At 40.9% G+C, this 23,723-nt stretch overlaps 1 protein-coding gene across 1 annotated transcript in view; it reads left to right on the plus strand.

The window, feature by feature from the left end:
- DIAPH3 (diaphanous related formin 3) overlaps positions 1-23,723 on the plus strand; it is a 565,391-nt gene that overhangs the window by 13,553 nt on the left and 528,115 nt on the right. The window contains 1 exon segment of the mRNA XM_070799979.1: positions 16,103-16,135. Within this exon segment, the coding sequence (XP_070656080.1) occupies positions 16,103-16,135 (33 nt within the window).

Here is a 23,723-nt window from a genome sequence, read left to right on the forward strand (position 1 = left end):
CAGTTTTTTAAATTGAAAAGGTAACGTATGAACCTCTTAAAAAGCCCAACAGTATAAGAGTTCAGAGTGAAATTCACTGACTCCCTTACATCCCAGTTGAGATTTCCCCACACAGAAACAGTGATGACTTTCATTATTTTCACTTGGATGCTTTACTGGTACTCTGTGTGTATGTGTAGCTCCCTCTTGGAGCTGCCCCGGGATAGCATTCGTTGAAACTGTCGTAGAGATCGTTTCTCCTGCCTCTCCACACTCAGCCTTGACACCTTCTTCAGAGAGAAGATAAAGGCCATATTGCTTGAACCGGCTTAATTTCCTGCTGTTGCACCAACAATCTATATCTGCAACTCTTCCTCCTTTCTCCTCCAGTATCTGTAGAAGTGTCAGGTTAACCCTTTGGCCCCTGATCTTGATCCAGTTCCATTGCAAGAGGCTGTTTCACTCTCCACAGGTCCTGTCTTATTAAAATGCTCAGATATCTTCTACCCTGAAAGAAAAAGCAGGAGCAAAACCAAACAGCCTTCCTCTCCCAACTTTCCCATGACCCAGACACCTCTCTGTACCATGCTCTGTTTCCTTCCCTGATAGCCAAATTCTGTGAATTCATTGTTTTCATTTATTCTGTAAATGTTTGAAGGGCACAGTTGGGTACAGTTTGGTCCCTGACTTCAGGAGGCTTGTGCTCAGTCTGGGAGATGGTGGGCAGTATTACCAGGGAACCCATGTTGTGTCATTTTTAAGAACTCAGACTCTGAAGTTAACCTGGGTTTAAGTCCTGGCTCTGAAATTGGTAGTTCTGTGACCTTGGGAAATTACTTTTGTAACTGTTGTTGTTTGTTTATTCATCTATGAGGTGGGAATAGTAGTACCTGAATTACAGTTAGACATGGTGTTTCAATGTTATATTGGGGGTTAACACGTAAGTACTAACAGCTCTCAGCTCATTGCTCCTGTCATGATGGCATTAGCCAAGGGTAGAGAACGCTCATAAAGGGAGGATTCAGACACCTCCCACAGGCTTCTCAACTTTTGCTTCTGTCTTTCCACTAAAATTTGACAGGTCAACAACTGCCAACCCAGTGGCTGGTCTTCATCTTCAGTTCAGTTCAGTTCAGTTGCTTAGTCATGTTCGACCCTTTGCAACCCCATGGACTGCAGCACACCAGGCCTCCCTGTCCTTCACCAACTCCCGGAGTTTACCCAAACTCATGTCCACGGAGTCAGTGATGCCATCCAACCATCTCATCCTCTGTTGTCCCCTTCTTCTTCTGCCTTCAATCTTTCCCAGCATCAGGGTCTTTTCAAATGAGTCAGTTCCTTGTATCAGGTGGCCGAAGTATTGGAGCTTCATCTTACTAGACTTCAGAGTATGACCCATCATTTCTTCACATGTTTGCTCTAACTTGTTCTTCTCTTCTAATGTTTGCTTATCTATCTTCCTGCCCTCTTGGTGTTCTAAGTACTATCTTTTTGACCTTTTACTTTTTTTGACTTAAGATGTCCTTCCAGCATGGATTCATTCATTTCACTAGCTACCTAGTGATACAGGAGTCTACCTGTGTCAGTGCTGTTCAGTACAGCTTTCAGTGATGATGGAGCTTTCTGTTCTGCTGTGTCCAGTTTGATATTCACCAGTCATATGTGGCTAATGCTATTAGAGGGCTGATTTTTAATTTGATTTAGTTGGAATTAACTTTTGAAATAGCCATATGTGACTAATGGCTAATGCCATACTTTGACCCACATTCAGGGACTGCCTGTGGCCTCAGAGTCTTTATTTGTAGGTCAGACTGCCTTTCAGCAATGTGATGGTTTGTTCCTACTGGATAACTTGCACATCTTGTTCAGGCAAAGATGATGCACTTTCACAGCCTCTGAAGCTACCCTCAGCGATGGGTTTTTAGTGAAACGCCATCAGTGATAACAGAAACAGGCTTGGGATCACATCTGTTAGAACGGCTGTCATCAAGGGGAGAGAGAGCAAGTGTTGGTGAGGATGTGGAGGAAAGGGAGCCCTTGCGCACTGTTGCGGGGAATGTAAGCTGCTTCAGCCTCTAAGGAAAACAGTATGGAGGTTTTTCAGAAGGGAAAAATGGAACTATTCTATGACTCATCAGTCCCAGCTGTGGGTGTATATCTAAAATAAATGAAAACTGAACCTCGAAAAGGTATCTGTGATGCTTCCCTGGTCTAGATTGGTCAAGAATCTGCTTGCCAATGCAGGGGACATGGACTCGATCCCTGACCTGGGAAGGTTCTACATGCCACGGACCAGCTGAGCCCGGGGCCACAACTACTGCACCCTTGCTCTCAAGCTTGTGAAGTACAGCTAAGAAACCTGTGTGCCTAGAACCCACGCTCCCCCAGAGAAGCCCACTGGAGTGAGAAATCCATGCACTGCAACTAGGGAGTAGCCCCCACTTGCCTCAGTTAGTGAAAAACCCGCATGGAGCAACAAAACCTGGTGCAGCCAAAAGTGAAGCTACCTGGATTCCCATGTTTATTGCAGCATTATTCACAGGAGCCAAGATACGGAAGCAACCTCAGTGCCCATCCCCAGGTGAACGGATAAAGAAGATACGGTACACACTGAATATATACAGTGGGATTAAATTCATCCAGGGGAAAGACATGCTGCTGTTTGTGACAACGTGGTTGGACCTTGAGGGCATTATGCTAAGTGAGAAAAGCCTGAGGGAGAAAGACAAATACTGTATGATATTACCTATATGTAGAATCTGAAAAAGCAGGGTAGGGGAATGTGTTAAAGGAGATCAACTTTGGAGAGATGAATTAAAGGGTATATAAACTTATAATTAGAAGATAAGTTCTGGAAATCTAATGTACAGCACAGTGATTATAGTCAACAATGGTGTATCATAAAATCAGAGTTGCTCAGAGATTAGATCTTAATGTTCTCAGCATTAAAAAGATGATAATTATGTGATGTGATAAAAGTGTTAGCTAAAACGACTGTGGCAGTCATATTGCAAAACATAAATGTATCAGTCAACATGTTGTATACCTTAAAGTTACACAATATTATATGTAAATTATATCTCCATAATATAAAAAAAAAGCAGGCACAGTAGATTTATCTTCATATCCTCACAGGAGCGACAGTAATCAGTCATTTGCTCTAGGTTATTATGATCACTGAGAGACTTCCGTGCCTGTGGCTGTCAGCTGCTGACTCCCCCATAACCCTTGCTGACTTGTTAGTGTGCTTGAATGGTGTGGTAATCAATATAAAACTATGTGCTTTCAGAAGTCTTTACAAATATACTTGGGTTATTACTAGAGAGTCATCACTAAAGTCTCCTTGGCTTTGTTGGAGGATTGCCAAGGGCAGTTTAGGCTGCAGTTGCTTGATCTTGCAGCTTGACTATAGAAATTGTTGTGTTCAAAACCCAAATTGTGACATAGAATGTTATGTGTTGGAATGTGGCTGTGTCATCATGTAACACAGTGTAAGTTTGATACAGTATTGGACTGCTCTGTATCTAATCTCATTCATGAATTTCTGTCTCCAAGTGTCTCAAATGTCTTTGGATAAGAAGTGCAATGAAGAATATTAAGGTGAGGAACCCATGTGTTTCAGCACGTGTAGCACTGGAAAGATAGTTACTTATATTATTTTTTGAATAGTGGAAAAGGGAAATAAGTGACCTAGGTTATTTATTTTTTCCTCTGAAACCTATTGAATTGTAAACTCCTTTGAGGGCAGATGCTCTGTTTTATAGGTATTTATATACCAGACCAGACATGATGTCTTGCTAGCTTGCATTCATGCTGAGTCACTTCAGTCATGTCTGACTCTTTGCGACCCTGTGGACCATGGCCCGCCAGGCTCCTCTGTCCATGGGATTCTCCAGACAAGAGTACTGGAGGGGCTGCCATGTCTTCCTTCAGGAGGTCTTCTGAACCTGCATCTCTTAGATCTCCAGCATTGGCAGGCAGGTTCTTTACCACTAGTGCTGTGTGGGAAACCCCTTGCTATCTTAGATGCTCAATAATGATATCTTGCTTGGTTAGCATTTCTAAAAGAAGTGTCAAGGGTAACCACATTTTATGTATAGTACTGGGACTGTATGTAAGAGCTGGAATTGTGCTCTTTTTCTCCCTTCTTCAGACGTCAAATTTGTAAATACACAATAATCTTTTTAACTCATTTTAAGTAACAAACCAATTTAGAAGTAGTAATAAAAAGTAGTAATCAAATTATGCAAGAAAACTTAGTGGTGATTTAAAATGTTATTTAAAAAAGTTCAAACTTATCAATAATTTAAAAGAAATTTTCTTTAATTAGACTTGTGTATGTATGTATTTTAATGATATTTTGAAATGTGGATATTTTTGTGGCTTATGTTTAGTCTTATTTGGAAGCACGTGGTATATAAGGCATGTACTAAACTGTAAATTCTGTGAATAACAAAAAATATTCATTACATTTCTATTTTACACTTAAGCAACTTTAAAAAATAAAAGGGAAACTCCCTAGCAAAACATATATTTTTGCATATATATGTTATAAACATATAAAATTGACTAAACATAAAATTTAGTCAACTTTCAGAAGTTACAATCCTCCTGGCTTCTTATATTCACTCACCTCAACTTTCAAGATAAAACTTTTTAGTCAGTATTATAACACTTAATAACAGTCCAGTTGGAATTACGCTTGTGTTTCTTGCTAAGATTTTATCTTCAATTTCTTTGCCTCATAAACAACTCAGAAACTGCTTTATTTCTGCTGTGGGTCTTCCTCCCTAGGTTTGGGACGGCGAAGACTGAGGGAAGGGAAAGGGAGGGGTCTGAGCCTGGGTTTGAGTCTCATTGACCAAGACTCCGTTCTCAGACTGGCCACTCTGGTAGATCACTTGTGTGACAGTCAGTTTCCTGATCAGTGAGATGGGGATTCCCTGGTGACTCAGTGGTAAAAGAATCTGCCTGCAATGCAGGAGACACAGGTTCGATGCCTTGATTGGGAAGATCCTGTGGGGTAGGAAATGGCAACCCACTCCAATTTTCTTGCTTGGGAAATCCCATGGACAGAGGAGCCTGGCAGGCTACAGTCCATGGGGTCACAAAGAATCAGACACGACTTAGTGACTAAACCAAGGTGGGATAATGGCTAATTTGTAAGATTGTTGGGTGTGTTAGTAGTTACAATAAGGCTCACTAAGTGTTGCTAGGAATGGTGATGTGCAGTGGGCTATATCATATGGCCTTCATTTTTCAGTCTTGGTTTCTGTCTCAGTCAAGGCCTTTTTTGGGCTTAAAGGCACATACATGATGTAGTTTAAGCTTAGAAAGAGCAATTGTAAAGAGGCATGGGGCTGTCCCTGGGATCAAGAACAGCAAGTTTAGCTGTTCCTCTCTTGGTCTGGAGCTGAGAGCTGAAAGCTGGCAGCTTCCCTTTGCTGGGATCACACTGTCCCCTGTTGCCTCCTAAGAGGCATCTGCTCCACTCTTGTATGTCTGCATTGTGTTGCTTCTACTGCTTTGATTTTCACACAGCTAATCCCAGAGCCTCACAGTCCTAGGTGTATGTAATGCTCTCGGTCCTAATTCTCATATCTGAATCCCAAGTCCTGATTTCTGGGAGAGTGAGGGTTTGATTGGCTTTGCTTGAGCTCTGCTTACTCAGCTGTGGCAGGGCTGGCTTTCAAAGAACAGGAGGACTGCCAGTCCCCCCTCTGATAGCAAGAAGGGATTGTGTGCTTGAGACACATAAAGCAATAGATGTCTGCTTTAGCTGCACCTGTGGGACTTTGCAGATTCCCTGATGCTAGGCACTGAAAGACAGAGTTCGTAATAGTTTGCCCAATTTAGTGGGCAATGGTTATATACTAGAGTCACCAGGAGGAGCTCAAGTACTTATGACAGGCCCTATCTTTGGGTATTTTGATTCAGTTGCCTTGGGGTATTACTCAGGCATTTGTATTAGGAAAAGAAAACAAAAATTCTAAACCATTGGCTTAATATGTTCCCCTCACTGTGGTATGTCTAGTTCAAAGATAAGGGAAACAAGGTTCCTGATATGTTTAAGAAAAGAGAAAAAAGATATACACATGATCTGCCAGATAGTGATTGTAAATGAAAGAGCCATGGACAACAGAGGTAGAGTCACCGTTTCCTGACAATACTGACGGTTCACCCACGCGTACTGTAAATGTATATGTGCATTACCTACTCGGTCTGTTTGCTTCCCTCACATCTTATTCTCCCCTGAAGCTGTCGATGTCCTGAGGCCCAGGCAGCATGCTGGCTTTAGGGATGGTGCTGAGAAACTGCTGCTGATTGGAATTCTCAGCCCCAAAGAAAAATGGCAGCATGTGAGAGATGCCAGCAGCTGAAAGGAGGGTGGTTGAATACCACTGACACTCAGCAAAACCTGAGAAACCTTTGTGCAGGTCAAGAAGCAACAGTTAGGACCAGACATGGAACAGTGGACTGGTTCCACGTTGGGAAAAGAGTGTGTCAAGGCTGTATATTGTCACCCTGCTTGTTTAACTCATATGCAGAGTACATCGTGCGAAATGCCAGGCTGGATGAAGCACAAGCTGGAATCAAGATTGCTGGGAGAAATATCAATAACCTCAGATATGCAGATGACACCACCCTTATGGTAGAAAGCGAAGAGGAACTGAAGAGCCTTTTGATGTAGGTGAAAGAGGAGGATGAAAAAGCTGGCTTAAAACTCAACATTCAGAAGATGAAGATCATGGCATCTGTTTCCATCACTTCATGGCAAATTGATGGGGAAACAATGGAAGCAGTGACAGACTTTATTTTCCTGGGCTCCAAAATCACTGCGGATGGTGACTGCACTCATGAAATTAAAAGACACTTGCTCCTTGGAAGAAAAGCTATGACCAACCTAGACAGCATGTTAAAAAGCAGAGACATCACTTTGCCAACAGACGTACATCTAGTCAAAGCTATGGTTTTTCCATAGTCATGTATGGATGTGAGAGTTGGACTATAAAGAAAGCTGAGCACCAAAGAATTGATGCTTTTGAACTGTGGTGTTGGAGAAGACTCCTGAGAGTTCCTTGGCCTGCAAGGAGATCCAACCAGTCTGTCCTAAAGGAAATCAGTCCTGAATATTCATTGGAAGGACTGATGCTGAAGTTGAAGGTCCACTCCTTGGCCACCTGATGCGAAGAGCTGATTCGTTGGAAAGGAGGAGAAGGGGACCACAGAGGAAGAGATGGTTGGATGTCTTCATCGACTCAGTGGACATGAGTGTGAGCTAGCTCCAGGAGGTGGTGAAGGACAGGGGAGCCTGGCATGCTGCAGTCCATGGGGTCACAAGTAGTTGGACACACCTGAGGGACTGACAACAACAGAAGCAGAGTTGCTGATAAAGTGGAGTCAACTGTCACTTAGCGTTTATGTTGATACTTTTAGCGTGTTGTTATACGTAAGCATTTGTAACTGTTGCGTTCGGAGAATGAAGGCCCTCATCCTCTAGATGGCCTGGTTCGGATCTGCCCCTCTTCCTCTTCTCTGATTTGATTCCTGTCACTGCAGCTGCGCTGACTCTCTCCTTTGAACACTAGATGGGCTCTCTCCTAATCGCCTTTGTTCTGGCTGCTCTTTTATCTACAGTACTTTCCCCGCTTGTCCACGTAGCTACCTCCTTAGTCCACTTCCAGTCTGCTCAGTTGCTGCCTTCTCAGTCAGTCTTATGCTCACCCCAGTTCCTCCTTTTAAAACTGCATCCTGCAAACCCTCCCACTCTGCTTTCCGGGCCTGCCTTCCTTTGAAGAACTTTTCATTTTTAACAGAGCTCTCATCACCTTCTAACATCTTCTGTAGCTTACTGTGTTTGTTGTCTGTTTCCCCAGTGGAAGGTGAGCTTCTCTAGGACAGAAATTTTTGTTTTACTGATGGATCCGTTGCCAGTAATGTAGTAATATTTAATAAATAATGTTGAATGAATGAATGTTTTAGGAATCTCATTCTGTGAGGGTAAATTTTGCCCTACTAGTTTTCCCTAAATCATGGCTAAAACTTATTTCTGCTTTAGTTTTAGATCATTATTAAATATTTGCATGTTAATTAGCAAGTATTTACGCAAATGTAATTAGTATATAATTAGCAAATATAATTAGCATACAGCAGAGACTCTGCCTTTTCTCCCTGTCAGCGTTAAACACTTCTGTTATGGTGCTTGTCCCACTGCCTTGCATTTGGTTATTCATTCACTTGTCATGCTCATCCTTTGGTTGTAAACTTGTAAGGGCAGGGCTTGGGTCCTCTTTATATTTACCGAGTGTCTTGCACATTTTGGGAGCCTAATTGTATTGTGTAGTAGCCAAAATAAGGATTACGGGACTAAATTGAAAAATCATGTCTTATTTCTTATACTTTGTTATCTTGTCTTCATTTGCATTAAGGGGTTATCAAGTGAGTGGTATTTACCTTAGCTTTCTCAGGATGGCATGGGATCACTTACATTTACAATAAGGAACAAAGATAGATTTCTTTTATTTCTGACATTAATAAGTGTCATAAAGTAGAAAAATAAAGCTAAGTCAATATATTATTGTTGCCACAGAAATTGAATTTATGTCAAAAGGATTTGTGCTTGTGATGTAGTGATTCGTATATTTTTCTTGAAATTAAGTCTCTAGCAGGTGACAGCATCAATAATTCACAAAACCAAGGAGCCTTTTGAGATAGGTTAATTTATATATGTGGATTAGAAAACAAATGAATAATGTGCTTAATGTATTCTGACATATTTGAAAATATGCACCAAGAAACTCAGCCTATTAAAAAGGCTGTTCACAGTATTTATTAGATTTTTATTCTTACTTCTTTTACTGTCTCATATATAACATTTTTATTTAAAAAGGAACTAATCTGTATTTTCTGCTTGGTGTGAAAAGTATTATCCATAGTAATTAAAAACCTTTCCTCATTAAAAAATAAATATGCTCATTCTAGACAACTGAAGAAATACAGAAAAAAAATGTAAAAATAAAAAAAGTTCCAAATCCCACAATTCAGATAGATAAAATTAACAATGGTTCCTGTCTGATTTTTTCCCATAAGTGTATATATTAACAAAGTTAGAATTATATTGCAAATGCAATTTTACTTCAACTTTGTTTCATATAACATTATATTATAAGCATTTTCCCTATGGCAGAACTGTAATCTATTTACTCTTTCCCATATTCTGAGTTTTAGGTTGATTGCAATTCTGGTTATCTAAAATAACAGTGTAGTGATATATATATGTTTATATATAAGAATACTTGATTGTATTTCTTATTCTTTCTGTAGATTCTAGAAATAGAATTACTAGGTTAAAGAATAATTACTAGTAGAATTCTTAGTTTGAACATTGGATTTATTTCACCAAAATTGTTCTCTAAGGTTTAACCAAATTTATTTTCTTTATGGTGATGCTAGAATGTAAACAAACAAAATCCTTCTCAAATAATAGATGCACTGATGCTTGGTACCATATGAGCCTCAGGAATATCCAGTCTAACTTTGTGTCTTATGCGTGACATCTAAGAGATGAGGCAGTCTCAAAAATAACCTAGTAGTTGGATAAGCTTCAGGCTGATCCTGGAATCTCTGGGACCATTTAAAATCTTCCTACAGCCAATACCCAGCCTTCTTCGGGTGATGAAAAAGGTTTTTGGTTCTCATGACCTGGAACACGACTTACTTGTAAAGGAGCTCAGGGGTGTGAATTGTCTTTTCCTGGACCCATTAGAGAAGAGTTTCTGATTGGGCAGTTTAGGTGAAAGAAATTGGAACAGCTGAAGAGAATATCTTAAAATAGATATGAAACCTGTGTTCCTAGGATTAGTCATTAGGTTTTCCCTTTGAAGGAAGAGGAACACTAGAATTCTGCTAGAATAAAACATGACTTGTAAGGTGTTCAGCCCCTGTGATGTGTAATCCAGGTGAGAGTGCCAAGCAGCGATTTGAGAATTGCTTTTTCTGGAGAGGTAGTTGTTTTCTCGCAGTTACGTGGCAGACTTTTGATCCTTTTGAAAACCTTGTGCCCTCTTAGAAATGAATCTTTTCTTTTCACATGTGTAAATGGTTGAATGATGCCTCCTCCTGAAAGATGGTCTTTTATAAAGAAGGAGTTATGGAGAAGGCAGGTCTGGCTTCCTAGAGGGTAGGAGTGCTGAAGCCGTAGATGATGGACAATGGACAGGTGTTTATTGTCCTGAAATAGGCAGGATTACAGTTTTGAGTAAAGGAACAGATGAAGGTGCTGGTGAGCTTTTTCTGCTTCTCACTTGTTCTAACATCGCCTCACTCACTTTCTTCTACCTCAAACTACAAAAATGACCACATGAACAGTGAGGCGACTGAAAAAAGCTTTACTTTGTAGTATCGAAGAGCCAGCTCTGCTCTAGTCCTCAGGGCTGGGGAAGCGTCAGTGTTATTTTTGAACCCTTCTGAGATATTGGAGCCCTTGAAGAACAGTATTTTCCAGGTGTATCGTGTGGTTCCTGGGAGATGACCCTTAGATTTATCCACAGGTGTGTCTAGTGTCACGGTTGCTAGTGGTAGCGTTTCCCATTTCTATACTCTTTATAATTAGCATTGATATCAAAATAAAGACAGGTGTGTGTGTGGACCAGAAATGTTACTAGGTTAAAATACATATTCATTACTGCTTTAGTGGAAGGGAATAATCTGGACTTAAAAAAAAAAATTTGAGCAGATTGTGATTAAGAGAGGGTTGAGTGCCCTTTGCCCTCAAGGTGTAACTTTGTTGTGTTGGTCAGAACCTGTCACTCATTTTATCAAGCAAATAGTGTCATGTTGTGGTTTGATATAATAAACAATCTTTGATACATAGGTACTAAATATATGCTTATGAGACTGAATATTACCTTAGAAAGAGATTAAGCATTTGAATAAACAATGCAATTGGCAGTTCATCCTGCACCCAGAGATTGTTGAATTCCCTTAAATCAGTGCTAATGGGTGCCTTCAGGGACTGTCCCCAACTACTGACTCCCTGTCTCTCACTTCTCTGAAATCATCTGCTTCTTCTCTGCAGCCTTCTGTTCATTTGTTTCAGGGACATGGGTTTTAAACGGGCCGTGGGACCGGTGTTGGTCTGGATGCCGTCCCGGGGATGTTTAATGCTGATGGTGGTGGAGTGGGGTCCTGGGCTCACTGCAGCAGAGTTCTCTTGGGTCCCAAAGTGTGCGGGATCCCAGGCCCCACCCGAGACCTGCTGTACCAGGACCTTCAGAAGCTGAGGCCTGTCACCTGCTTTTACAAAGCAAGTCTTGGTGTGTTTCTTGTGCACACTAACAAGCTGAAAACCAGCTGGTCTGGACAGTCAAGTTGATCAGAATTGGGTCTGAGTCACTTGTGTTTGAAGACTTCAGTCTTACAGTTTTCCTCTTGTTGGTAATTTCTCATAATGAGCCAAGTAAGCGGTATAAACTTAATAGAACTAATTGCAACAGCTTGTTGCAATTGTTCTGAAATATTTCCACGCTCTGACTCTGCTGACAGTGATCCGAGCCTGCTAGCTTGATGCCTGGTGGGCCTTCATGTGTCTGAGGACATCAGTAGACAGATCCCTTGCTCCCTGCTAACCCACAAGTGCCAACCAATGAAAGAAAAGGTAAAATTTGCTAAGAGGCTTGGGCTACAGTTTAGAATCTTTTTCTCATTGCATATGAACCTCAGAGGTTTGTATGTTGCTTTGTATTATATAATTTATTTGGTCTTTGTTACTTGTTAACTAAGTTGGTGGGAGAAGGACTGTTCTTCATACCTCTTGATATTGACAGCGTTTTGCACAGTACTCTGAAAGCTGTAGATCTGGTTTTTGACAGCATGTGCTGTCTTCAATAAAGGTTTTGATGCCTTGCTTAAATGGGAATATAGAAGCCTGTGTTCTGTGTTTCTGTGTCCTCACCCCGCCCCGCCCCAGCTTTTTGATTCTTATGTTCTTTTGAAGAAAAATATTTAAAGACTTGTTCTCTCTTTCAGTTTCAGAGTGATCCTGTTGACCATTCATCCTAGGAGCTGTCGTTAGTAGAAGGCCTGTCTATATGCAGAGCTGCTTGCTTTTTAGGGAGAAATAGAATTAGCAATTTGAGATACATCAGACCGCAGAAAGATGGGTGAGGTTTTGCTGAGGAAGAGACTCCCAGTGTGCAAGTACCACACCTTAACCAGTTACCAGTGGTCCTGGTTTCAGAGTTATTGGTATTTTGATATTATCACCACTTTTGTTTTTATCCCATGGTTATAAAGCATTGACATTTATAGAATCATAGGCCAGATAATGGAACTAAAGGTCATAAAGCCACATCTAGGTGTAAATGCTTTAATAGGTCTAACATTCTGTGCTTTTAACTTTATTCCCCCACTCCCGCAGATACAACCCTAATGTTGCTATCAGGTTGTTATTTTTAAAAGTGTTCCTATTTGATTTCATTTACTAGTGGTTTTATGTTTCTGTTTCCTTTCTGGTGTGGATGTCAGCAAATTCTGCTCATAAACTGGATTGATGGGGCCATTCCTGTTTTCGCCACCAGACAACGTAGTCAGGGGCATGCTGGTAGCTATGAAACAGAAATACTTCTTCATTTCTTTAAGTGTCTTGGTTAACCAGACATTTAAACAGTATTTTATGTACTAGTATAAGACCAATAATATAGTAAAGTTTTTTTTTTTTTTATTTAAATTAAGGATGTCACCCTTATAGTTTTGTATCTACAGAAGCAAGGCCAGAACTCCACAGTTATCTGAGGCTTCTATGTCATTCTGTCTCAACTTTTTTTAGAAGTCTGTAATCTAAACAGGTAGGACTTTGACATAACCTAAATTTTATAATAAATTTGAATTAATAATTGATTTTCAGAGATCCTACAAAAGATGCCGCTTGATCTAACCTGTACTTTTTTTCACTAAATATTTAGTATTTCTCCTCCCCCACCCCCTATCATGTTTGAAATGGACTGTGATTAGACAATTAAGTTTTTAGGAGAAATTACTCACCTTTCTATCTACTCAGATTTTTTTAGACCTAGTTTGTCTTTAGTGGTTTGTTTTAGATTGCGTGTTGGCTGAACAAATAGCTATATAATCTCTGTTTGCTGTAAGCTGACTCTTGAAGTAGAGCTTATTCTATCTTTACTGTTTTGATGTAGCAACCAACACTTTCAGATGCGTTTTCGTTAAGTCAGCATCTCTCGTCCTGCCATGGGCCCTGGAACTTGCTGCCGTTGTGCCTATTGGCTTCTGCTGGAGGGAGAACGGATAGATCAGTGTGTTCCAGGAGAGAAGGAATTGTGAACCTGACCTGAACTTCTTGCTTGTCTCTCAGACTGTTAAACTACCCCTTCCCATGCTTTGACTTTTCTCACTTTTCTGTGTAAGCCTTATAATTCTGTTGTAATACATCACATGTTCTTTTTTGTGAAAGATTGTCTGTAATAATGTAGTTTGTAATTGGACTTACATGCATGCTTGTATAGTTTCTGAAGAACAGGCCAAGCATTTAACAAATTGATTGAGTTGCTAGACCCTCAATGAAGTAGTTTAACGACATTAAAAAAAAACTATTACCCAAAAATGAATCCTTATGTGTCTTGTTTCTACTCAAGAGTGACTATTTTTCTGAAAGTTATGAGTCCAACTCTAGCTTAAAAGGCTGTCCTATTTTTAGGTCTTTGAAGGTAGATAAAAATATTCCTCTTGTTTATTTACATGTTCTGAATTTTACATCGTGTAACCTATATTCTCTACATTTTCTGTACAATACTTTATCTTCTGTGCTGTTTTTAGTTCATAAATCTTGCATAGGTTCTAGTCTCGTTTCTCTTAAAATTGTTTGTATGCTTCTGTTGTTTTTTCTCTCTCCTTTAACATCACTTTATGGCATTTTCCTCAGACAACTCAAACTGGCATTTTGGGATTATTCATTTGTGTCAGTAACAGTTTTTCACTGTCTTAAGACATACTCTCCCAAATAGGACTTCAGCATGATGCTTTTTCATTAGTCTCCCTTTTCAAACCTTAGGTCGCTTAGAATGCTGTGTATCAGAAGTTGGCTCTATTCCTTTTTTCTTCTCAGATGAACTTGAAATGATCCATTTCAGGTGTGATGTGAGGTGCGATTGGGCTGATACTTCTAGTTGGAGAATAAGAGAGCTGTGTGTTTAACCAGGTGGCGCTAGTTGTAAAGAACCCTGCTGCCAATGCAGGAGACATAAAAGACATGGGTTGGATTCCTCCTATGGGAAGATCCCCTGCAGGAGAGCATGGCAGCCCACTCCAGCGTTCTTGCCTGGAGAATCTAATGCACAGAGAAGCCCGGCAGGCTGTGGTCCATAGGATCGCAAAGAGTCGGACACAACTGAAGCTACTGATGACACACACACGTGGTTAACCAAGTGCTGGAAGCCTCTGCTGGCGGGAGGGCACACACACAGCTGGCAGTTAGAGGAGGGGACCCCACACAGGCTTGCCTCTGCTCCTTTCTCTGCAAACTCAGGAGCAAGGTGGACCTAGGTTTAATTCTAGTCCCGGTCTCTGGTCCGAGACTGGCCTCTTCGCGCCTCAGGGCCACTCCCGCTCTCACGGGCCCCTGTGTGTACTTGTTAATTTCAGTGCTGAAGTTTGTAGTGATTAACTAAATTCTACAGCCCAGGCTTCAACATTACTCTTTCATTAATCCAGTATTACTGCTAGTTTGCTCCTAGTTGAGAGTATGTAGTCTGCTGATCCGGCAGTTCAGTCTGGAGCCTAGTGGCGTGCTCACCTGTCCTGCTGCGTTCTCTCTGGTGTACACTCAGCTCATGCTGGGCCCCTTCCGTCCCCGTTTCTCCTGCTCTATGAGGAAGAGCATCTCTGAAAGGGAGAAGAGTCTAGGGTAGTGATTTATGCTCTACAGATTTTCAATCTGGATTGTCATTGAGAATAGATTCATGAGTGTAACAGTGAATTCCACTATGTACAAGTGTGAATGATAAATTTCATTCTGTCGATAAATGTTGAATTTACCTACGTGCCACTTATTCCATTAGATGATGAAGTGTTAGTTGGTCAGTTGTGTCCAACTCTTTGCTACCTCATGGACTGTAACCGACCAGGCTCCTCTGTCCATGGGATTTTCCAGGCGAGAATACTGGAGTGGGTTGCCATTTCTAGCTCCAGGATTAGATGTTCACTGCTGACCTATGTCCTTTTATACTAATCGTAGACTTGACCTCATTTCCTCTTTAGGAAATGGTGCTCGATCCTTTCTCTACCATTTTAAAGGTCTAACGCTACAATGAATAATAAGGAGAAGTGAAAACTGACTTCAGCTACTTGAGTACAAATCTCCCCCAACTCCAGAATTTATAAAAACTTGGATTGTTTTTCTCCCAAATGCTTAATTTTGCTCTTGAACTCTACTTTGCAGGAAACCAATTTATTCACTTTCTAAAGTGGCCTAGTGTTTGTCTAGCAAGGAAATCAGCAAAAGGGTTCTCAAAGAAGTAGCAATGAAATTGAAAAGTGTCTACTGTCACCACTGGTGATAAATCAAACTGATGTTAAAGATGCAAATAGTCATTCCAGTACTCTCTTCTCTGCTATTGGAATTGTTTAAGTTAATTAAGCTAGCAAAGTACTTCATTATCTATTATGCTGCATGCTAATGGCAGATTTAAAGTTTCACTTTTATCATTTGAAAAATTTTCTGAAAATCTTATCTAAATTCCTACATCCATTGCCATCTAAGTCTGTATACTTAATGGTAACTAATACTGTTATTTGGGAGAATATATTTATTGTACCACAGTGAGGTTTCTAGTTTGTGAGGTTTACAAAGCCAAGAAATTTTAGGAGACTAATCACATTCAAGGTAACTTTTGTCCATCTTTTTGAGAAAGTGATTAAAACAATATACAATGCATTTTTATTAGACTCTCAGGAATTTAATTATATTCAACTTTGTAGTTTCCAGTTTGTAGTGATTAACTAAATTCTAATTTAGTTAATTAATTTAGTAGAATTTTAAATGTACTCTATTAACTAAAATTAAAAAAAGCTGTTATAAATTACTGATATGATTGATTTCTTTCATTTGCAGCATTTGAATATCAGGACACTGACGGATGATATGGTAAGATGATCCTTGAGGTTTCCTTTGTTATAAATCTTAACTAACCCTCTTATGTTGATGGTGTGCTCCACTAACACCTTTAAGATTGCTATAAACTGCATGTTTTGAAAATGGACTCTTTATTGTGCTAAAGTAAAGATTGAACTGGTGAAATATATTATATTGTTGCTTTTGAAAATAAAAGGGACTAGTCAATATGTTCATTTAAAATTTTTGTTTAATCACAAGTTGTTAGTCAACTTGGAATCATTCAAATCAGTTCTCTTTCTTTGGGGATGAATTGCACACTTCAAAAAGAGGTACAAAAAATAGTTAAAGACATGTCAGCTTTTCAAAAATACGTAGTTACTAATTAAAGTAAGCCAGACTAAAACATCACTGATATATTCTTAAAGGTTTGTTTAAAAACGAGAGAACTAGATATGCCTTACCCTGTATTGTGCATGCTGAAAATAATAAGCTCTTATAAGTACTTAAAACTTCATAGCACCATTATAGATTTTTATATATTCAAATAAATTTTTCTGAGAAATATAGTTTTGAATGTAACACTAGGCTATTGGTAAAGGATGACAAGGCCCAGATAAACAATAACATAAATAACACAGAAGCATGATCAAGGGCCAAACACAGCATCTGATAACGAGGATTTGAATTCAGCTTCACTTCATGTCCAGTGTGAAACAGTACCTAAAATACAGTGAGCACTCAAAAACTTCAGCACCTCGCTATCCAAAGTACCATCTTAGGCACGTGGTTCAGGGGGCATACAAAGATGAATGAGACATAGATCTGGACATGCACGATTTAAAAAACTGAATTAGAATTCTACATTTTACTTCTCTGGGTAGAATCTAAGGAAAGGATATTTATATAAGCTTCTCTGGATAACATTTTTTTTATAGGATAATATTCAGAAACGGTGGTAATATTGAGCAGTAATGCAGATTTTGGGTATAGCTTCTCACCCTGCCAGGTGGGTGATGTCCTTATTTAGTGCTGAGCGCAGCGGGGCTCAGGCAACTGAAGTAGGTGGCTCGCCCGCATGTGCACGGCTGGCAGTGGTGTAGCTGTGGCTGAAGTCCTGTTCCTCCTTGCTCCAAACCCACACGCTTGCTGTGCTGACTTAGCTTTCAGATGATTTCTTAAGGCCGACAGTAAAACCACGTGTGATTATTATGTGTGATCTTTTATGAGAATTTACAGTGGTATATTTGTAAAGCCTCATTGAGATATAATTCATATAGCATGTAGTTCACCTATTTAAAATGGACAGTTCAGTGGTTTTTTAGTATTAATATATTTGCAGAACTGTAAAACCATCACCACAATCAATTTTAGAACATTTTCATCACCTAAAAAGAAACCTCATACCTATAAACAGTCACTCCCAATTTATTCCCAACTCACCTAGCCCTAGGCAATGGCCAGTCTATTTTCTGTCTGTAAATTTGCCTTTTCTGGACATTGCATGTAAATGGAATCGGTTGCTCTTTCGTGACTGAGTTCTTTCACTGGACATCGTGTTTTCAAGGTGCATCCATGTCGTGGCCTGTGTCATTGCTTCCTTCTGTTGCTGAGTGCTTTCTGTGTGATGATATTCTTGAGGCTTGTTCATATTTTATGGGCACTCTATGTTTTTTTCCCTCTTTTCATTCAGATCCCACCCTTATCTTTGTTTTGTTACTCTTTTTTTTTTTTGCTTTGCCACCCCTCAGTCTACCCCACATTCTAGAGTGGCTGCAGCCTACTGCGCTGGAAACCAGTGTGCTTTGATTTTCTGTTAGTTAATGGGCTCCTTCTCAGGGAAGACTTTCTCCCTCCCGCCTCTTTTCCTCACCTTTCTCCTTCTCCTTGTCCCTTGGTCAGAACTTTTGGGCTCTACCACACCCTGTGCATATTTTTGTCAAAGCAGTATATGATTTATGATCCGTCTTTCTCACTAGTTTAAATCTTTTGAAGACTGAGACAGTATGTTGTTATTAATACTTCCAGACAAGTTGTCTGGCACATGTTAAGCATTTTCATCAGTTTGTTGAACAAATGAAAGAGTGAGTCTCGGTTTTGCTAACCTGGTATTGTGTTTGTCTTGCATCTGGTCCTGGCATAGCCCTGACAGGCTTTCCAGAGATGGATCTTGGCTCTCCACAGGGTGGAGCAGCTTTGACAAGGACCTGCTCTCAGCCTTTCCGACCACCTGCCTGGGTGACTGACTGTTGCCTGCCTTCAGCTTAGATGGTTCCATGTTCCCCTTCTCTCCCAGGGGAGGCTTGAGCAGGCAGGCTAGTCTGGGCAGCTGGCCCAGGGTTCTGGAGGCCAGAGAATAAGCATGGCTGTCTTGAGCAGGAGACCCTGAGTCAGCCCCTTCTTGGCCACTGCTGACGCTGCCCTGTGGAAAGAGCAGTGGACTCGGAATCAGGAGTTTCTCGTTGGTAGACAGAACTTCACCACTTCTCTGCTCTGTGACCGTGGTAGATCTCTTAGATGGTTCACTTACACATAAAGCAGGACTAATCTTATACCTTTTCTGCTTTCCTCTTAGGGTTTTGGTGAATCTCATTTAAGCTCAAGTATGTTGAGCTGCTGCATTCAGTTCTGTCCCTATTTACAAGCTTTAAAAGATACTTCCCGGTGTGGACAGAGGGGTGGTGTGACCGATTCATCTGCAGTTGAGTCTTACAGGGGGTGTGTGTGTGATAGATCGTGTACAGATTTGAGGAGAGAAAGGAAAGCTGGATACTTTGAGGGCTCTTTAAACTGTTTCTGATGAGTTGCAGCACATGGAAGCATTTGCCACTGATGTTTGGTGTGTGCTAGCAGTGTGTTTTGGAGAAGGCAGTGGCACCCCACTCCAGTACTCTTGCCTGGAGAATCCCATGGATGGAGGAGCCTGGTAGGCTGCAGTCCATGGGGTCGTGAAGAGTCGGACATGACTGAGCGACTTCACTTTCACCTTTCACTTTCATGCATCGGAGAAGGAAATGGCAACCCACTCCAGTGTTCTTGCCTGGAGAATCCCAGAGACGGGGAGCCTGGTGGGCTTCTGTCTGTGGGGTCTCACAGAGTCAGACACGACTGAAACGACTTAGCAGCAGCAGTAGCAGCAATGTGTTTTCTAATTAAACTTTCCCACCACTGCAACCTGTGCTGCATGTATGCCTTTAATATAGAACTTCCTGATGTGAATAGACTTTTTTGGGGCAGGACTTGGGACAAGGCATATAGGAATGATGTCTGCTGTAGTCATGTGTTTGAATAACAATATTTTAAAAACATTAGTCGAGACATCTTGGGAAACACTAATGTTAGAAACTAATCTTAGGTTGCTTTTTGTTAAAGGCCTGCAAAAGCACTTCACATTTCAAGGTAGTTTCTTAAATTACTGTCAGAATTAAATTTCACAGGACACTGTTGGATTAAGAGAACGGAGTATTACTGTAGCCTTGAGGTCCATAGGCAGAATTAATATACTTTAAACAGTGTTCGTCCTATGAATATCTGGGCATCTGCTGTGTGTAAAATGCTGTTCAAGGTGCTAGGGTAATATAAAGGTGAAAAAAGTAATTTAGCTTAAAACACTCTTTTGTTTATACCTGGGTTGAAAAGAAAGGTTTCCTTGTAGAGACAAAAAGGTTGGGAGGAGGACAGTCAGGGCCAAGTGTGAAAGGTAAGCTGGATGAAATTGAATGTGCGTGTCACCATGCTAAGTTTTCCATCAAAGTGTCCCCTGGGTGTTTTTGTGGGGAAGGGGTTATTTTTGACCTGCTTTTTTCTCCCTTGTCCTTCAGAACCATTTGTCTAAAGTGCAGTCCTCCTGCTGATCTTCCTCTCTCCTTTTATCTCGCTATAGCCAGCATTACTATTGTAATCCCTTGTGTGGCCTGCAGCAATGGTTTTCAAGCTTCTTTGACTAGGATCCACAGTAAGAAGTACACTTTAGTTTGTAGCCCAGCACAACAAACACAGATTCTCTCTGTTGAAACAAAAGTTTTTAGGAACCTATATTTAATGTTTCTAAGCGTAATGGTTAAACCAGATCAAACCAGCCCATCCTAAAGGAAATCAACCCCAAACATTCATTGGAAGGACTGACGCTGACGCTGAAGCGCCAGTACTTTAGCCACCTGATGCGAAGAGCCGACTCTTTGTAAAAGACCCTGATGCTGGGAAAGATTGAAGGCGAGAGGAGAAGGGGATGACAGGGGGTGAGAAGGTTAGATGGCATCACTGGCTCAATAGACATGAATTTGAGCAAACTCCAGGAGATGGTGAAGGACAGGGAAGCCTGCATGCTGCAGTCCATGGGGTCGCAAAGAGTCGGACACGACTTAGCGACGGAACAACGACAACAAAGCCTAATGAACTCTGATCTTTTTCTTTCCCTTCCTTTCTACTCCTTTTACTCCTATCCATCCCATGAAAAAAAAGAAAGGTGATCCAGTCCACTAAGTGGGCTTCATGACGCCGAATAGTCTACAGTTTTATTGATTATTTCAGAGGACTGGCTTTTGGTCTCACTCATTTTCTTTATTGTTCTTTTATTTTCATTTAATTGTTTTATCTTTATTATTTCTATACTTTTGCTTTATTCTTTTAACAGCTTCTTTGGGTGGAAGCTTAAATAATTTATTTGAGAACTTTAGTTTTCCAATGAGAATTTTATGCTGTAAATTTCCTTCTGAGAACTACTTTAGCTGTTAATCTTCTGAATATTTGAAATAGTTTTAAGTTTCCTATTGATTTCTTCTTTTCCCCATTGATTATTTAGATATATCTTGTTTAATTTTCAAATATTTGAGGATTTCCCGGTATCTTTATGTTGCTGATTTGTAATTTAAGTCCCTTGTGACCAGTGGTTTCGTACTTTGTGTGATTTCAGTCTTTTCAGTTTGAGGCTTGCTTTCTGCCCCAGAATGTGGGCGGTCTTGGTGGATACTCCATGTGTATTCTGTTTGTGTTAGAATTGGTCTATAAGTAGTAAATATGCCAAGGTGGTTGATAGTTTTGTTCACGTCTTCTATATTCTGATTTTCTGTTGCTTTTTCTAACAATTACTGAGGAGTGTTGAAGTCTCCAACTGTAATTTTGGATTCTTAAATTTTTCTTCTTAGTTCTTTCAACTTTTGCTTCATGTTTTATGAAGCTCTGCAATTAAGTGCATATACATTTTGTATTGTTTCAATTTATCATTATGAAATGATCCTTTTTATCTCAGTAATATTCATTACTTTTTAGTCTTTGCACATTTAATGGATTTCTCTGCTCTGCCTGATACAGTTATCTCCTTCCCTTTTGAAGAACAAAGACTTGGCTTCTGTGGCCCACACTTTATAGGTTTCATACCCCTTGGACTGTTCCTTCTCTGTCTCTGCTGTGTGTGTGTCTCCTCTGCCTTTAACCTTACACATCTTGTAGACTGTTGTCATCTCTCATCCTGCTCTCCTGCAGCCACTCTTCTCTTTGTCTCTGGTGCTTGGCTTGGGTGATCACCTCTGTGTGTATCTGTCTTGACTTTTCCTCAAGCTGAGGCATCCATGCGTTGGCCTATTGAATACCTTCAGATCGATGTCTCATTTTTATGTGAAACTCTTTGTGTCCTGAATTAAATTTGTCACTTCCCTCTTAAGCATATTTCTGTCCTGTATTTTCATAGAAGGTAACTTCACCCTTCTAATGTTTCGTTAGGACTCACAACTTTCTGTTGCTTCCTAAGAAGCCAGCTTCTTGGGGGTACTTCCCTGGTGGTACAGTGGTTAAGACTCTGCACTTGCCATGCAGAGCACATGGGTTTGATCCCTGGTTCAGGGAACTAAGGTCCACCATGTCGGGGGAAAAAAAAAAACTGAAAAAAAAAAAAGCCAGCCTCGTGCACCGCAACCAGAATGACCTATCTGAATTGCATGCCTGACAGTACTTTGCCCTGTTTGTAACTGCGTAGTTGCACCTTTACCTATAGGTCAAGCCTAAAGCTTTTTGCTGTGGCACATAGGCCTCCGTGGTAGGACCCTGCTTCTCTAACTTGATATACGTCTCTCAGTCAGCAAGCAGGAGTCAAGTAAGTTGCTGGAGAATTTACTCAGGGAATGTGAAAAAACAGCTGCTGCTTGGAAAAAGGTGTGTTAAGTGATAATGAGGACTGTTTATTAGCTGTGTGCCAAGTAGCATTCCAAATATTAGCTTTATGAACACATTTAGTTTCCACAACAAGCCTCTGAGTAGGCCTTGTTACTATTCCATTTTTCAAAGATGAAGAAACTGAGGCAAGAGAGAGTACGAGTAACTTGTGTAGAGTCATGTGAAGCAGCCAGGAAAACTGACAGATTGGCCCCAGGGAGCATGATCTTTGCCACGAGACTTACACTGCCACTTAAGCTCTGTCCCTGTCTCAGTGTAAAATCTGAAAGTGTTTCCTTATTTTCTGCTTTTCTCCTGCAGTCATTGGAATGAGTCTTCTGACCTTGAAACTGACCAGGAAAAGTTGTATTCTAGCCATTGATCTTAATCCTAAGAAATTATAATAGTAAAGACATATTGTATTTAAGGAGTTTTCTGTGATAAGAAATGAACTGTTTTGAGTATTTCTAGTAAGTAAACAAAACTGGAAAAGTCGTCTCAAAGGAGTAGTGATGTGTGTGACTGAGAAATAGCAACAGGTAAAGGATATGTTTTCTTAATTGCAAAGAACATAGAAAAACTTCTGTCTGGAAACCACAATCTTGCAGCAGTGGCAGCTTGCCCCCAGGTGTACAGGTAGGCTTTCTAGGTGCCCCTCCCAGGTCCTCCTGGAAGGGACTCCAGACTGCCTGTGGTTTCGTGGTCTGGGCGTGCATGCAGGGGGATCTGTGAGAAGCTCCCCCTGTGCTCCGTGGGCCTGCAGACCCGCTCGGTGTACTTGACTCTGCTGCGTTCCCGGGTGTTTTTCCTTCTGCTGCTGGGCACTGCAGGCTGAGAGCTCAGGCGAGTGTGCCTGCCCAGCCTCCGATTTGTCTACCTGCATGCTGTGCCTGTGGAGAAGGCAATGGCACCCCACTCCAGTACTCTTGCCTGGCAAATCCCATGGATGGAGGAGCCTGGTAGCCTGCAGTCCATGGAGTCGCTAGGAGTTGGACACAACTGAGCGACTTCACTTTCCCTTTTCACTTCCATGCATTGGAGAAGGAAATGGCAACTCTCCAGTGTTCTTGCCTGGAGAGTCCCAGGGACGGGGGAGCCTGGTGGGCTGCCGTCTATGGGTCGCACAGAGTCGGACACGACTGAAGCGACTTAGCAGCAGTAGCAGCATGCTGTGCCTGTACCTACCTGGATGTGTGGTGTCTTGTGGAATATATATAAATTAAACATCACAGTTATGAAAGAAAATAAAATGATTTTGATTATCTGAATTTGTGCCTAACTCCGAAGTCTGGTCATGGAACCTAAATCATTAACTTTTTCTTTTTAAAGTTCAATGGAAAAAAATAATTTAAAATAATTTTATCATATGGGCCTGCTGCTGCTGTTGCTAAGTCGCTTCAGTCGTGTCCGACTCTGTGCGACCCCATAGATGGCAGCCCACCAGGCTCCCCCCGTCCCTGGGATTCTCCAGGCA

Source organism: Bos indicus, chromosome 12 (genome assembly GCF_029378745.1).
Source record: "Bos indicus isolate NIAB-ARS_2022 breed Sahiwal x Tharparkar chromosome 12, NIAB-ARS_B.indTharparkar_mat_pri_1.0, whole genome shotgun sequence".
NCBI classification, from domain to species: domain Eukaryota; kingdom Metazoa; phylum Chordata; class Mammalia; order Artiodactyla; family Bovidae; genus Bos; species Bos indicus.